The 12704-nt window shown below is 40.9% G+C and overlaps 1 protein-coding gene across 1 annotated transcript; it reads right to left on the bottom strand.

Annotated features, from left to right (window-relative positions):
* Positions 1–2660: 2660 nt before the first annotated feature.
* Positions 2661–5690, bottom strand: LOC143884029 (beta-cubebene synthase-like). Its single transcript, XM_077387389.1, has 7 exons — positions 5409–5690; positions 5040–5304; positions 4555–4927; positions 4224–4442; positions 3801–3939; positions 3433–3681; positions 2661–3175 (listed from the first exon to the last, which is right to left on the bottom strand). The coding sequence occupies exons 1-7, from the start codon at positions 5547–5549 to the stop codon at positions 2882–2884; spliced, it is 1680 nt and encodes a 559-aa protein (XP_077243504.1). The 5' UTR covers positions 5550–5690; the 3' UTR covers positions 2661–2881.
* Positions 5691–12704: the final 7014 nt, after the last annotated feature.

Raw genomic sequence — 12704 nt, 5'->3', positions numbered from 1 at the left:
ACTGGAAGCGTGGGACCATTGTAGGTTGTGATGGGATTCATTATGTTTGACGTTCGAATAGCGCGTTGCAATTAATTGCGGGCCTCGTATAGGCGGGCTAAGTCGATAGCACTAGATAGGGTCATGGGTAGGGGTGTCAACGGATCCACTTCGGGTCGGACCCACCTATGTCACAGTCACAATTCATTCAAATTCCTTATCGGCCGGGTCAGAGTCGGATTGTTCTTCATATCCTACTTTTCACATCATGATCACGATCCATTTTAATTCGGACCGTCCATCGGAGTGTCCAATTATGTCCCACTATGCTAAGTAAACAATTAATTTTTTAAAAAAGAGATAGAATGGCAGTCCACTATTAGTGTGTCTCTATGCATTTTCTTCAACTAAATTAAAATTGTATCAATGTTTAATCTATGTATATAATAATGCTTGTAAACAATAAAACTAATCAAAATTACATACACAAATATAATGTATAACTATTATCAAAGAATATAATGCATAAAGAACAAAACCCCTCTCTATTTTCTTTCGTGAAAGTATGAAATGAAACGACTAAATGAGTGAAATCTCATTCTCATCCGATTCATTAAGTGATAAGAGAGGTTTTGACCAAAATACCCTTCATAGAACGGTTAGCATTAACAAAATTTGGAGGGTATTTTTGTAAACCATTTCGGATCGTGACTATCCAATGGGGATCTATGGCGTGCCCATACACAATCCAAAATTTTTCGGATCCCAGATTTGATGATCCGAAATATGCCCATGGATCCTATTCATATGTTTAGATCCCGTTCATTAACGTTCGGATTCGGACGATCCATCGGACTGTCTGGATCCATTGACACCCCTAGTCGTGGGTATATTGGCTTGCACGTCAGTTCAAATAGAATCTCGCAATCCACTAATAAAACAACTAACCTGACAAGCTTGAGGAAGATGTCCGACCTTCACAAGTAACTTCTCAAACTGGGTTTGGTAATCCTGTACCAAATTCAGTTTGCTGCAATTTAGTGAGTTTTCCATAGAAATCCAAGAATTGCCTTGGATCGTATCGAGAATGGAGTCCATCCTTGAACTCTTCCCATGTAACTACCTTCATTTCTTGCTTCAGCAATTGGTACCATAGTTGGGCGTCACCCTCAAGGTGGAAGGAAGCCAACGATACTTGTTTTGCCTCTAGGATCTTATGCAATCGGAAGAACTGTTCCGTCCTACATAACCAACTTGTTGGATCTTCACTATCCTGACGCTTTAGAGAAAATGGGAAAGGTAAGATTGGTAGGGCCGCTTCTCAACCCAAGCCTGATTAACAGACTTTTCCTTTCCATTCAATAGCTTAATAGTTTTTACATCTCTCGTCCAACACCATGGAAATAAAATAGCAGACGCATAGAACTCTAAACTAACTAAGAGTCCAATTGGACGACGGATTTTACGCCAACAATACCGTAGGATGTTTGGATTGCCAAAATCAGGAATCGGAATTGGCTTCCTAATCAGATTCTTATTCTTATTCAGGTTCTCCTATAAACTGAATGAAGAAAATAAAATGTAAAATATAATTCTAAAAAAATCTAATAATTTTTTATTCCGACTGGGGTGAAATCATAATACCAACTCTTTGGACGGGAAAGAGATTCTGGCAGTTTCCCATGTTCCTCAATCTTGATCGTGAGTTCGTCACCCAAAAACTTATTCAAGCAGGATGACGATTCCAACAACTTATTCCAACAATCCAAATGCACCTCCCAAGCTCGTTACCCAAAAATCTGCCTTTCACTTTTTTTTGTGAAGGGCTGAGATTAATCTCCCCCAAATCACATTTTTAATCTCAGCCCTTCACAAAAACTTCATAGTTGATTTCTAGGTTACAAACTTAGAAATCAAAAGATATGAACAATTAGTCTGATATATATATGTATGATGTATGGGAGATAGCTATTGTAGGGATTTGTAGGTTTGTGGGTATGTGGTTTAGAGTCATGGGTGTTAGTTTTTATTATGTGTCATGTTAGTGGTAAGTGGGTTGATGATGTGGCACTCTCATTGTACTTGTATTTAAGTTTATGTATTTCAATGAAAGGAGAAGAAGAGAAATTTTACAGCAGCAAAGGAAACTTTGTTGTTGGGAGAGTCATGGCTCCTCTCGAATCACGCCATTAAGAGGTCCGGTTGTCTCAAATCAACCCCCTTTCCTTCTCTTTTCTATTTTCTCTTTGTTTATTTCCTATACGGCCAATTAGGCACATAACATAGTCACATGGACTGTGCGAGTTGCCGCCTTAGAGATTGAGGTAGAAAGAATTCTTTCCAAAAATGAATGTAGGACGATTTGAACAAAACTTGGCTACGCAACGTTGCGCAGGAACCTCCTGCCCAACGCCCTGAAATAAAGAGGTAACAGGGGGTGTGGAAATATCAAACATGGGGTGTGAAAATATCAGACCATGGAATTGATATTGCCACACCCCTTGCTTTTAGTGTATTTTAAAGCGTTGTGCAGGAACCTCCTGCGCAACGTTGAGTAGCCAAGTTTTTTTTGTGACGATTTCTACTTTAATGCGATTCGAAGGATTTTTTTTTCTTGTTTTAAGCCTTTGAGAAAAGAAAAAGAAAAAAAACCATCAGTCCTAGCAGTTACAATGGAGAAATCAAATTTGAAGAGGGGAGTTTGACTATCTTTCGCCACGAAATGTTGAGGAGAGATTTAATAACACAATCTCTTCCCAGTTGATAATACAGCATATGATCAGACCTCGGTCTTAAAAGCATACAAGGAATTGAAAACTTTCTTACTCATAAATGAATGAAAGAGTGTCAAAATCAGAGCACTTCTGACAACTTGTAGTAAGGAAAATACAGTTACTAATTCTCAGACTTGGATTGGTTCAACAAGCATGGCCGTGATATGTTTTTTGGTCTCACCACCAGCATGTGTGTATCCATCTCCGCGCAGGTAGATGACTTCTGCCACACGTGCAAGGTTGATTGAAGGGAGAAGAATAGGCATTGGGAAAACAGTGGGCCTAAGGCATGCTTGGTTTACATCTTTCCATGCAATTGCAGCCATTTCTGTCAACTTCTCACACGCTTCTTCGTGTGATACGCCATGTTGGATCATGTAACACTGTACCGCCGATGACACATGACCTCTCTGTTGCTCAAACTACACATAAAACAAATATAAAATAGTCAAACATAAGTTAAAAATGTTCCTATGTAAAAAGATATGAGAAAAGTGCTTGTGTTAGGGTTGTCCAAAGAACTGCTGTGAAAACACTTATCAAAAAAATAGGAGTGTTTTGCGTTAGAAAAAGGTCAATAGTGCTAGTCCATTTTAAGTGTACTAGTGTCTTCCTTGGAGTTCTCAACTTCTAATGATTAAAAACAAAAGAAATATATAAGAATGAATAGAGGGGATACCGAGGTGGACTGCATGTCATCGAGGAGACGCCCAATCAGTGATGCATCTATTACTAGTTTAGGTTCGGTCTTCAACCATTCAAATGCCTCTTTGGTTGCAATTTCATCCATCCCAGCACAACAATGAACTGTGGCCATATGAACGGCAACACTAATGCAAGAAATTCGTAGGTAGTCCTCTACTGACGGTACAATTTTTCTGTTATACCATTTGTGCTCCACAAAGTAATCTCTTGCCAAAACCTTCATCTGCAACATAAATTTAACCAAATTTATATTACTTTCATTGACTAAAACATTGGAGTTCATTTAGAAATTCTTATTCACCTAATAGAGACTATTTAAAGAAATAGATGTAGATATCTTACCGCATCTTTTACATAGTCTCCACGATAGGAGTTTCCTTCTGGTTTCAGCTCCTCTTCTAGGTCCTTCACAGTGTTATAGAGTACAAGAAAAGCATCTTTCAGGTACTGTGGAAGCTGCTCAATGTCCTCAGCATCCCACCTGAAAATCAAGTACCCAATGTCTGATTACACATGAAAAAAATGTCCAAAGTTTTACTTACAGTGACCTTTAATTTATATTGGTATCCCCAAAAATTATTATCTCTCTCCAATTTTAGAAAAAAAAATCCTAGCATAAAATTTTCCTCAATAAAAGTTTTTCCTGCAATATTCCAATCAAGGCCTTAAGATATAGGAAAATTGGGCCCTTTTGGAGACATCACTTTCATTTTTCCTTGTTATGTGTATGTGAATGTTAAAGAGTTGTGGGTATGTGTATCAAACCTATAGATTGCGTCAGTGAAAAGTTGGAGCTCATCCTCTGTAGCGTAGACATCATATATGTCGTCGACAACTGAGACCAAAATTGTCATTTTGGTCGAAAAAACTCTAGCCCTTGAGTATATTGGTTCAAAATAGACACCCATGATCCAATAGTAGCACTCCACCAACCTATCCCTAATAAATGGCAGCTTTGCTGCGAGGTCAATCTCATTCCACCACCTGCAATATATTGAAAAGATAGGGATGGTCATTCTACTGCTCTGATTGATAAAGCCATGGGGGTCATTCAAACTTATGTAATATTTTGAACTATTTAGCTAATGAAACTTACGTTGTGATGTCCCTCAGCTCTCTTTGGTGCAAGATTTGAATCAGATTGAAATCTAATTTGGCAAGCTCAAGTACAACTTCATTCCTTTCCTTCTCTCCTTCGTACACTGAGATGTAGTGCCTGTTCTCTAGCCTTGGTATGCGATGATGCAGGGGAAGCTCTAGAGAATGCTCAATTTTTGCTGCCATATGAGTATCTACATGGCTAATACATGACCTAAGGTGCTCCCTAGTGAAAGGAATGGCCTCATCCAATATATCTTCCCCTCTTGTGCTGAGATACGCCGCGTCATAGAGACTCAGCAAACCTTTCGCATCAGTGCTCAGCTCTGCCTTGAAATTCCCCTGCTCATCTTTGAATTTTTTGAATACATCTGTTTCACAACCCAATGTTTCAGACTCAGTGAACTCTTTAAACTTGCAGAGCTAATAAACCTCATTAGAGTTTAGGGAAAGAGAGAAATGCAAAGGGACTTAATTAATTACCTGAAGAAACATGGTGGCCCTGTCGCCGTAGTAGGCTAAATCGGAGGGCAGCCACACATAGATCATCAGTAGGAAAAGCATCATTATGGGAATCAAAGATTAGTTGTAAAGCATCATCAATCTCCTTCTCAAAATGATAACCAATCCCAAGGTGTTGGATAGCATCAATCAAATTCAGCTCTTCCAGTGACCCTTTCGCATTGGTTAGAATCACCTTCACTTCTTCCTTGAGGTCTTCAACTCTTTTAGTCCAAGCATCTATTTTCTGCATGAATTCAAGCCATACCCAAACAAAATAGATCAGTTATCAGAGTTATTATCTTACTCTAAATTTAAATGAATTCTATCTTTAATTCGCTCGATTCTTACCGTTGGATCGGGCGAGTAAGCGAGGAAGTGATCGCCCCAGACGGTTGGATGAAACCCGGCGGATCTGCGAACCACGTCCAAGGTTCCATCTTCAGGGAGAGGGAGGGTTGAAGCCACAGGGGAGGGAATTAGGACATCCATAATAGGTATGTGTGGTGTGGGAATGTAGTCTCTTGTAATTCGGTTGTATGGTTTTAACAGATGTGAGTTGAAGGAGTGGGAGGCTTGGTACTTAAATACATTCGAGTGTAGCCGGCGCAATTGAACAATGGATGCTCATCATTGTTGACTAGTTTCTTAAAAAATGTAAAGATGCTGCTTTTTTACTTTGCTGGTGAGAAAACACGGGGAAATTCAATAAACAACAAAAAAGAACGCCGCCACCTTTGACATCTATCCATCTACTTGTAGCATATGTATGAAAACTTTTTCCATGGAAAATTTTAATGGAATTTTCTCCATGTAGATATTTTTTTACACCTTTTGCATAGCATGAGAGGGCCCATCATTTTACAACATAAGTGGTAAGGCCCATCGTTTTAGACCCTTTGCATAGCATGAGAGGGCTCACTATGTTACACACGCCAATTTACACTCATTTTTTATATGGCAGGGCCCACCATCTCTACCCAAACTTATGCATATGATGGGGCTCGCATTTTACACTCACAAGTGAGCCCATCATCTAACCCCAAATCTATGCATATGGTGGGGCCCACCATTTTACAGCTCATGTTTTGATGCTATTATTTTACCCCCTTCAATGCCATATTGGCATGGGCCAAAAATGCTAGTATCTGTTAAGTAGTCAGCCCGCCATCTGTCTCAATTATTTCTTTCAGCACTGCTAGGAAAATAGGATTCCGTTTTGTGGGAAAGACGGGCATCAACCATTTGAGCCACGTCCACTAAAAGAGAAATGGATGGAGCTCAAACGGGATTAAATGATATATTCGTCCCCTTTTCTTTCTTGGGCCACCCCCTTGTAGTGTAAAAGGGTCCTAATTTGGGAATGATCCTGATAATTGTCTAATCATTCTGCGTGGTTGATCTATCAAGATGCCGTCTTCTCAGATCATAATTTGGGAATGATCATGATAATTGTCTAATCATTCCGCTGTGTTCATCTGTTAAGAAGCCGTCTTCTTAGATTCTGATTTTGGAATGATCATGATAATTGTCTAATCATTCCGCTTTGTCGATCTGTTAAGAAGCCGTCTTCTCATATCCTGGATTGGGAATGATCATGATGATTGTCTAATCATTCCGCTTTGTCGATCTGTTAAGAAGCCGTCTTCTCAGATACTAGAATTGCTTGATCATGATGATGGTCTAATCATTCCGCTATGTAATCCTCTAAAACCCTGAGTGGCTTAATTAGAGGCTGTCTAATAATTACATTGTGCTTTCAGTGAGAGTCTGTCTCACTATTTCATCGAGAGTTTGTCTCCTCCCCCTTTCGAGAGTCTGTCTCATTAGTCTTTTGAGAGTCTGTCTCATTATCCCATCGAGAGTCTGTCTCGTCCCTTTCCTTGAGAGTCTGTTTGATGATCCCATTGAAAGTCTGTCTCACCATTCACTTGAGAGTCTGTCTCGCCATCCCATCGAGAATTTGTCTCGCTATCCTTTCAAGAATCTGCCTCGTCGATTCATCTTATCATTCCTTCTCGATGAGAATTTGTCTCATCAATCCGTCTCGTAATCCCCGTGCATCCCTTTTGTTTGAAGCCTTGGGCCAGCCAAAATGTGTTGTCTGATCGGCTTTGGCTTTCGTGCGACAAGCACACTCTGCCAAAGAGGAGCATCTGTAGACACCCCATTTTTACCGGACCCTAAAGTCCCCAAAACGAATAAGAACTTCAAAAATCAAATAAAATTCCCAAATTCCGAGTCCTAAAATATCTCGAAATTAATCTCAAAAATTCCTGAAGGATTGGGCCCAAAATGAGAAGAAGGCTCGAATTTTTGAGCATCTTATTGTGCGTATCCCTGGGTACAATTCCCCAGGAGGTTGTTAGTATTCTCAGGGATCCCCCTGCAAAATTTCATGACAATCGGGCGAAAAATGTAAAGAAAGACAAGCGAAGTTTGTGCAATAATCAAAACTGGGTTGTGATAGGGTATGAATTATCAAAGCTTGGTTGTGTAGATATCACCCTCCTTTTTCTATAAAAGGCAAGATATTTTTGTTGGTAGAAAGGTGATTTGCCAACCTTAGAGGGGTGATTTTGGAATTCTGAAATTACTTAAGGTGCAAGCAACCCTTAGTGGCCCTTGGATCAAATCAAGGGGTTAGGATTATTTAGAGAGATGAGAATCTTCACCCTGTTTTCTACTTGCCCCACCTTTAGGTTAAGAAAAATTATCACAAATACACTATGTGGTGGCTGTCCATGGAGAATGGGGGGGAGAAATTTTTTTACCACTTCCCTTTATGTTGCCATCCAACTAGGGTTTTCTCATAGGGAGGAAACCTCTTTTTTGCAAGAAAAAAAATAAGGGATAATTACATTTACACCCTCTCTAGTTTCTGACACATCCACTTCGACCCCTATAGTTTAAAAAGTGACAAATACACCCCCGTTGTTTCAATTTGTTTAAGGTTTGCCCCCTCAGCTGAAGGTTCGTCCATAGATCGGATGATCCAAAGCCTTCATTTGATGGGTCCTGACATAGATAGGGTGTGCCCAAAAAATCAGCTCCATCGGATCATCCTAACCCTTCAATCTATGGACGAACCTTCAGCTGAGGGGGCAAACCTTAAACAAATTGAAACTACGGGGCACTTTTTAAACTATAGGAGTCGAAGTGGATGTGTAAGAAACTAGAGGGGGTGTAAATGTAATTATCCCAAAAAAAAATCAAGAAGAAAACAGAGAAAGAGAGAGAGCATCGCCTCCACCTCCGGCCTCATCTCCGGCAAGCCAACATCACCGACCACCTCCACCCCCACAACCTCTCCATCTTCTTCCTCCATTCATCTCCACCCCCTTCTCAGCCACCATCCCCATCTCCTACACCATCAAAACCCCATTAAAACCCATCTCAGCAACCTCCCCCCACCGGCCATCTCTGCCATTTCCCCAAACCCATTTTCAAAAATCCACCGACCATCCTCTTCTTCATCTCCGTCCAGCCACCACCGGAATCCGAGCCTCCATAACCCCCATTTTCTTCATCATCTCCATCACCCACACCATCCAAACCCTCTTCTCCATCTCAGCCGTTTTCCCCAAAACCCATTTTTGAAAACCCAGACTCTCCCAACTCCGGCTGCGCCTCCACCGTTAACGGCCACACCCATCTTCCACTGCCATCTCAGCCAACCTCCACCACCACCTTTCCCAACTTCGGCCGGCACCACCGGACCCCATTAAACCCCTTTCATCCACCACCTCTGCCATTTTCCTCTTCATCTCCCCCATTCTATCACCTCTAATATTTCCCCTGTTTCACTCTAAACCCACATCAAGCCACCACCTCCACCGTCCCTGCCATTTCCACCTCCATTCTACCACCAAACCTCCTCCCATTCACCATTGCCATCCTTTTCCCCAAACCCGTCTATGCAATTTCTGACCTCCGGCCGGAATCCGGCAAGCCTCTCCCAGCGGCCATCCCTCTCCCACTATTAAACCTCTCATTTCCCTCTTTTAAAACCCTAGATCTAGCTAACCCAAGCTTAGATCTAGCTAACCCTGCCTTGGATCGGGTCATTTGTGATCTAGATCGAGCAATCCCTCAGCCTTTCTTTTCCATTTGCTATCGGCATCATCATATCTTCCGGTAATTTGACCGGAATCTTGCAATTGCGACGAAGGAGAAGGGCCTGAAGAAGAAGAATTTTTGTCTACTCTAATATTCTGGTAATATTTCTAAATGCTTGCTTAAAATCAATGTGTCTATTCTTGTTCAATTTCTCCTCTGCTGCCATGGTGTTTGATCCATGATTAGAATTCAAGATAATTGGTTCTTATTGAGATGGTTTTAAGTTTCTGGTAGTTTGATAATTATTAATTTTCTCAATGTTGGCCCTGATTAAGAGAGCTGGTGTGTTTGTGAAAAATCTATCAGTAGGTGATAATGCTGATCTTCATTTAGTTGGTATAGACCGTATTACTTGTCTTCCTATGTATGTTCGTATTCAATAGCTGATTTTCATAGCTGCATGGGTTAAGATGTGTAGATGAGGGAATCAAATATGAAATTGATTATAAGGTGCTCTTCTCTTGCAAAATGGTGTCATTCAGGTGGTATTTATCTTGGGGTTATACTTCAGCATTTGGACATGATTTTAATTGAGATTTGGTAACAACTTCTTTTATGATTGAAATTTTAGAGCATTTCTAGGATGGAGTCATATATGTGGGTTATGTTTCAATTTTTTTTGAAAGTTGATCTTTACTTCTTTGAGTAATGGGCAGTTTGACATGATATTATTCTTTATCATAGCTCTCGGTGGGAATTTGTCGGAGCTGAATTCGATTATTTTACTTTGATTAGAGGTGGGATTAGTTTAGCAAAATTTTGCATTCTATTGGCTTGTCTATTCCTTAATATGTGATGTTGAATAAAGTTTCTCGTATTTTATGTCATTAATGACATCTGCAGTAAATAATTATAGAAGGGGGTGTAATTGCCAAAGTAGGTAAGGCTTAATCTTCGTTTTAGTTTTTCTCATTTTGAATTCTAGAGTGTTTCTACAGGAGGTTTCTCTCTATAGTTATGTCAAAGAAAAAGAAGGGTGAGGTTGGAATGAAATGAGTCAGAATTCACTCATTCGATTTCACTTTATCTTACCCTTAAGTCTTGTCTGGGTGTTTAGGTTATGGCTTGAGAGTGAGAAATAATTCCCTCGGTTAAGCTATGACGGAATGCTTCTTGAGCCAACCCCTTCCCTTCCTGCCTTAGAGTTTTCGCAGGTTAAGGGATTTCTTCCTCTTTAGAGTCTGTCATAGAGAGTTTAGGAGTCTGTCCTACCCTTTTAAAGTTTAGGAGTCTGTCCTACCCTTTTAAAATTCATCAGTTTGTCCTACCTCTATAGAATATAGGATTCTGTCCAACCTTCATAGAGTTTAGGATTCCATCCTTCCATCTTTGAGAGTCAATCTTTCAGGAGTCCGTCCTATCATCATAGGGGTTAGGATTCTGTCCATCCTCTCATCAAGTCATGTGATTTTTATCCGCTCTTGCAAGGTATAGGATGTTGTCCAACCCTTGCAGAGTCGTGGCTCTGTCCAATTCCCCCGCAAAGCATAGGATGTTGTCCAACCTTTGCGGAATATCTGGAGTCTGTCCTACCCTTATGATGATAAGATTCTGTCATCTTGTGTCAAAAATAACAAAAACGCTTCAAAACATCAAAAATCTCAAAAATCTTGAGTCATTAAGAGTGTAGTTAGGAAAATTCAGTCCGAACTACGGATGGCTTGATTCCTAACTGAGGGGTACGTAGGCAGCTCGGGCTTGCAACTGGCATCCTGAGTTCAGTCATAACTTCACAACTTCAAAAAACTTCTATAAGCTTCAAAACCTTTCAAACCTTCCAAAACTACAAAAATTCTTCAAAATAACCTTACCAACAATTTTCAAAAGATCTTCCCATAGAGTTAGGAGTCTGTCCTAGGCGTTTGGGGTGTCTTAGAGTTAGGAGTCTGTCCTGTTTGTGTTGATATGCTGAGTCTTGTCGTGTGAGTGTCCTCAGAGTTAGGAGGCCTCGAGTCGTGGTCGGTTAGACACTTAGTCGAGCTGATGGCTAGACTAAAACGCGCTTAGATAGCCCATGGTTTTTCTTAGGACGCACAGCCTAGTCACACATAGGGTGTAGGGTCCACTTGCATTAGTTATGGCATATAGGGAGTCCTAAAAATTACCATTCACTTGAACTTAAGTAATGGCGCAAGAAGCTTTAAAAACTAGTCAGGTCTAGTTGATCGAGTCTAGGATAGCGGTCCTAGAGGGTTAAGCATTGTAGTTTAGCATAGGTCGTCGAACTACGTTGACTCTGATTCTTCCCGAGGCCGGGATACGTAGTGCAGCCAGGATGGATGGCCATCTTGGTCCGAGTCAAGTATCGCATTAGAGTCTAGGGTTTGTCATATTGTATGTTTTGCTGTGTTTTCTTACTTTCTTGTACAGACCTTATACCTTTAGTGTAGTGTGCATGTGTTTGCCCATCGGAACTTAGACACCAATTAGGCATGACACTCATAACCTAGCTATTCTTAGGTGGCATGTCTTTCATTTTCTTTTGTGTGTGCTTCTTATTCATCTCCAAGACATGCATGATTAGCTAGACGTTATCTCGAATATATTCGTTCCCATTTCGCATGATTTTCGTCCAAAACTCTTCAAAGTTAATAATAAATGGCATAAGAGACCAGATGCTTGCACTTGGGCGAATTAGGGGCGCCTAACCCCTTCCCCATTCGTCATCAGGCACGGACCTTTTGTATCTCTGGTTATCTTTTGCGACAGAGCACAGCATGGGATCCAGGGCCTACTTCCTTGGATGACGACTCTTTCTTTGTTTAAGGTACGCCTCGAATCCGGGCTAGTCCCCGAATCGAGAGGTATCTCACTCTACATCGTCACTCATGCTGTGAGGGGCACTCTTTCGAGAGTTCCTTGGTGGAGCTCTCCTTCACGTGGATGATCTAGAGACTTTCTGGGGGGCTCGTCCCCCCGCCTCTCTCGGATCGGGGTCCACACCGTCAAGTCCCGTGCAGGTGGTACCGCCTTGAATAGAGGAACATGAGTGCTCCACATAGAGGAAATAGGAAAATGATAAATGCGGCCCTTTTCATCACTTGGGACACCCAGCGACATTCAATCAGGTCACTTCACTGCTTAAAATGTGAAGTACATCAGCACATTTTCAGTCATAGATACACTGTAGCTGGGTGTCCCAAATAATGAAAAGGGGATCATTTCTCATTTCTCAGGAAATACTTTTAAAGATGAGGGCTCCACCCACGAGGGACATGACGGTGGGTCACCATATAATTTCTTGGTTTTGAATATTTTGCAAGCACAAAAGCAAAGCCACTACCTTTATTCAGAGGAAAATGAGGGTTCCACGTAGAGGAAATACTTTTAGGGGCCGTTTGGATACACGGATTTTAGAATTCATGATTTCTTCAAAATTGTAGATGGGAGACAAGAGAAGAAAGAGACCAGCCGTCGTTTTCTGATTTCTCGCCCTTCTTCCTCCCAATAGTAAGACAGCAGCAGTAGATCTTCCCATGTTTCCAAGTTTTAGAAATCTTAGGATGTGTGAGAGATTTCTAAAACCTA

This window comes from Tasmannia lanceolata, unplaced genomic scaffold, assembly GCF_043159265.1.
Source record: "Tasmannia lanceolata isolate RefF3 unplaced genomic scaffold, GAP_Taslan_0.1 ptg000008l, whole genome shotgun sequence".
NCBI classification, from domain to species: Eukaryota; Viridiplantae; Streptophyta; class Magnoliopsida; order Canellales; family Winteraceae; genus Tasmannia; species Tasmannia lanceolata.
The sequence above is the reverse complement of the archived record's forward strand: the minus strand, read 5'-3'. Positions and strand labels throughout refer to the sequence as shown.

Bases quoted from the DNA above. Each gene is read 5' to 3' on its own strand.
- LOC143884029 (XM_077387389.1), bottom strand. From the start codon at position 5,549: ATGGATGTCCTAATTCCCTCCCCTGTGGCTTCAACCCTCCCTCTCCCT. The intron at 4,443-4,554 runs GTAAGTTTCATT...AATATATTGCAG, and splicing joins GAGCTGAGGGACATCACAAC to GTGGTGGAATGAGATTGACC. The intron at 3,682-3,800 runs GTAAGATATCTA...TTTATGTTGCAG, and splicing joins GAGACTATGTAAAAGATGCG to ATGAAGGTTTTGGCAAGAGA.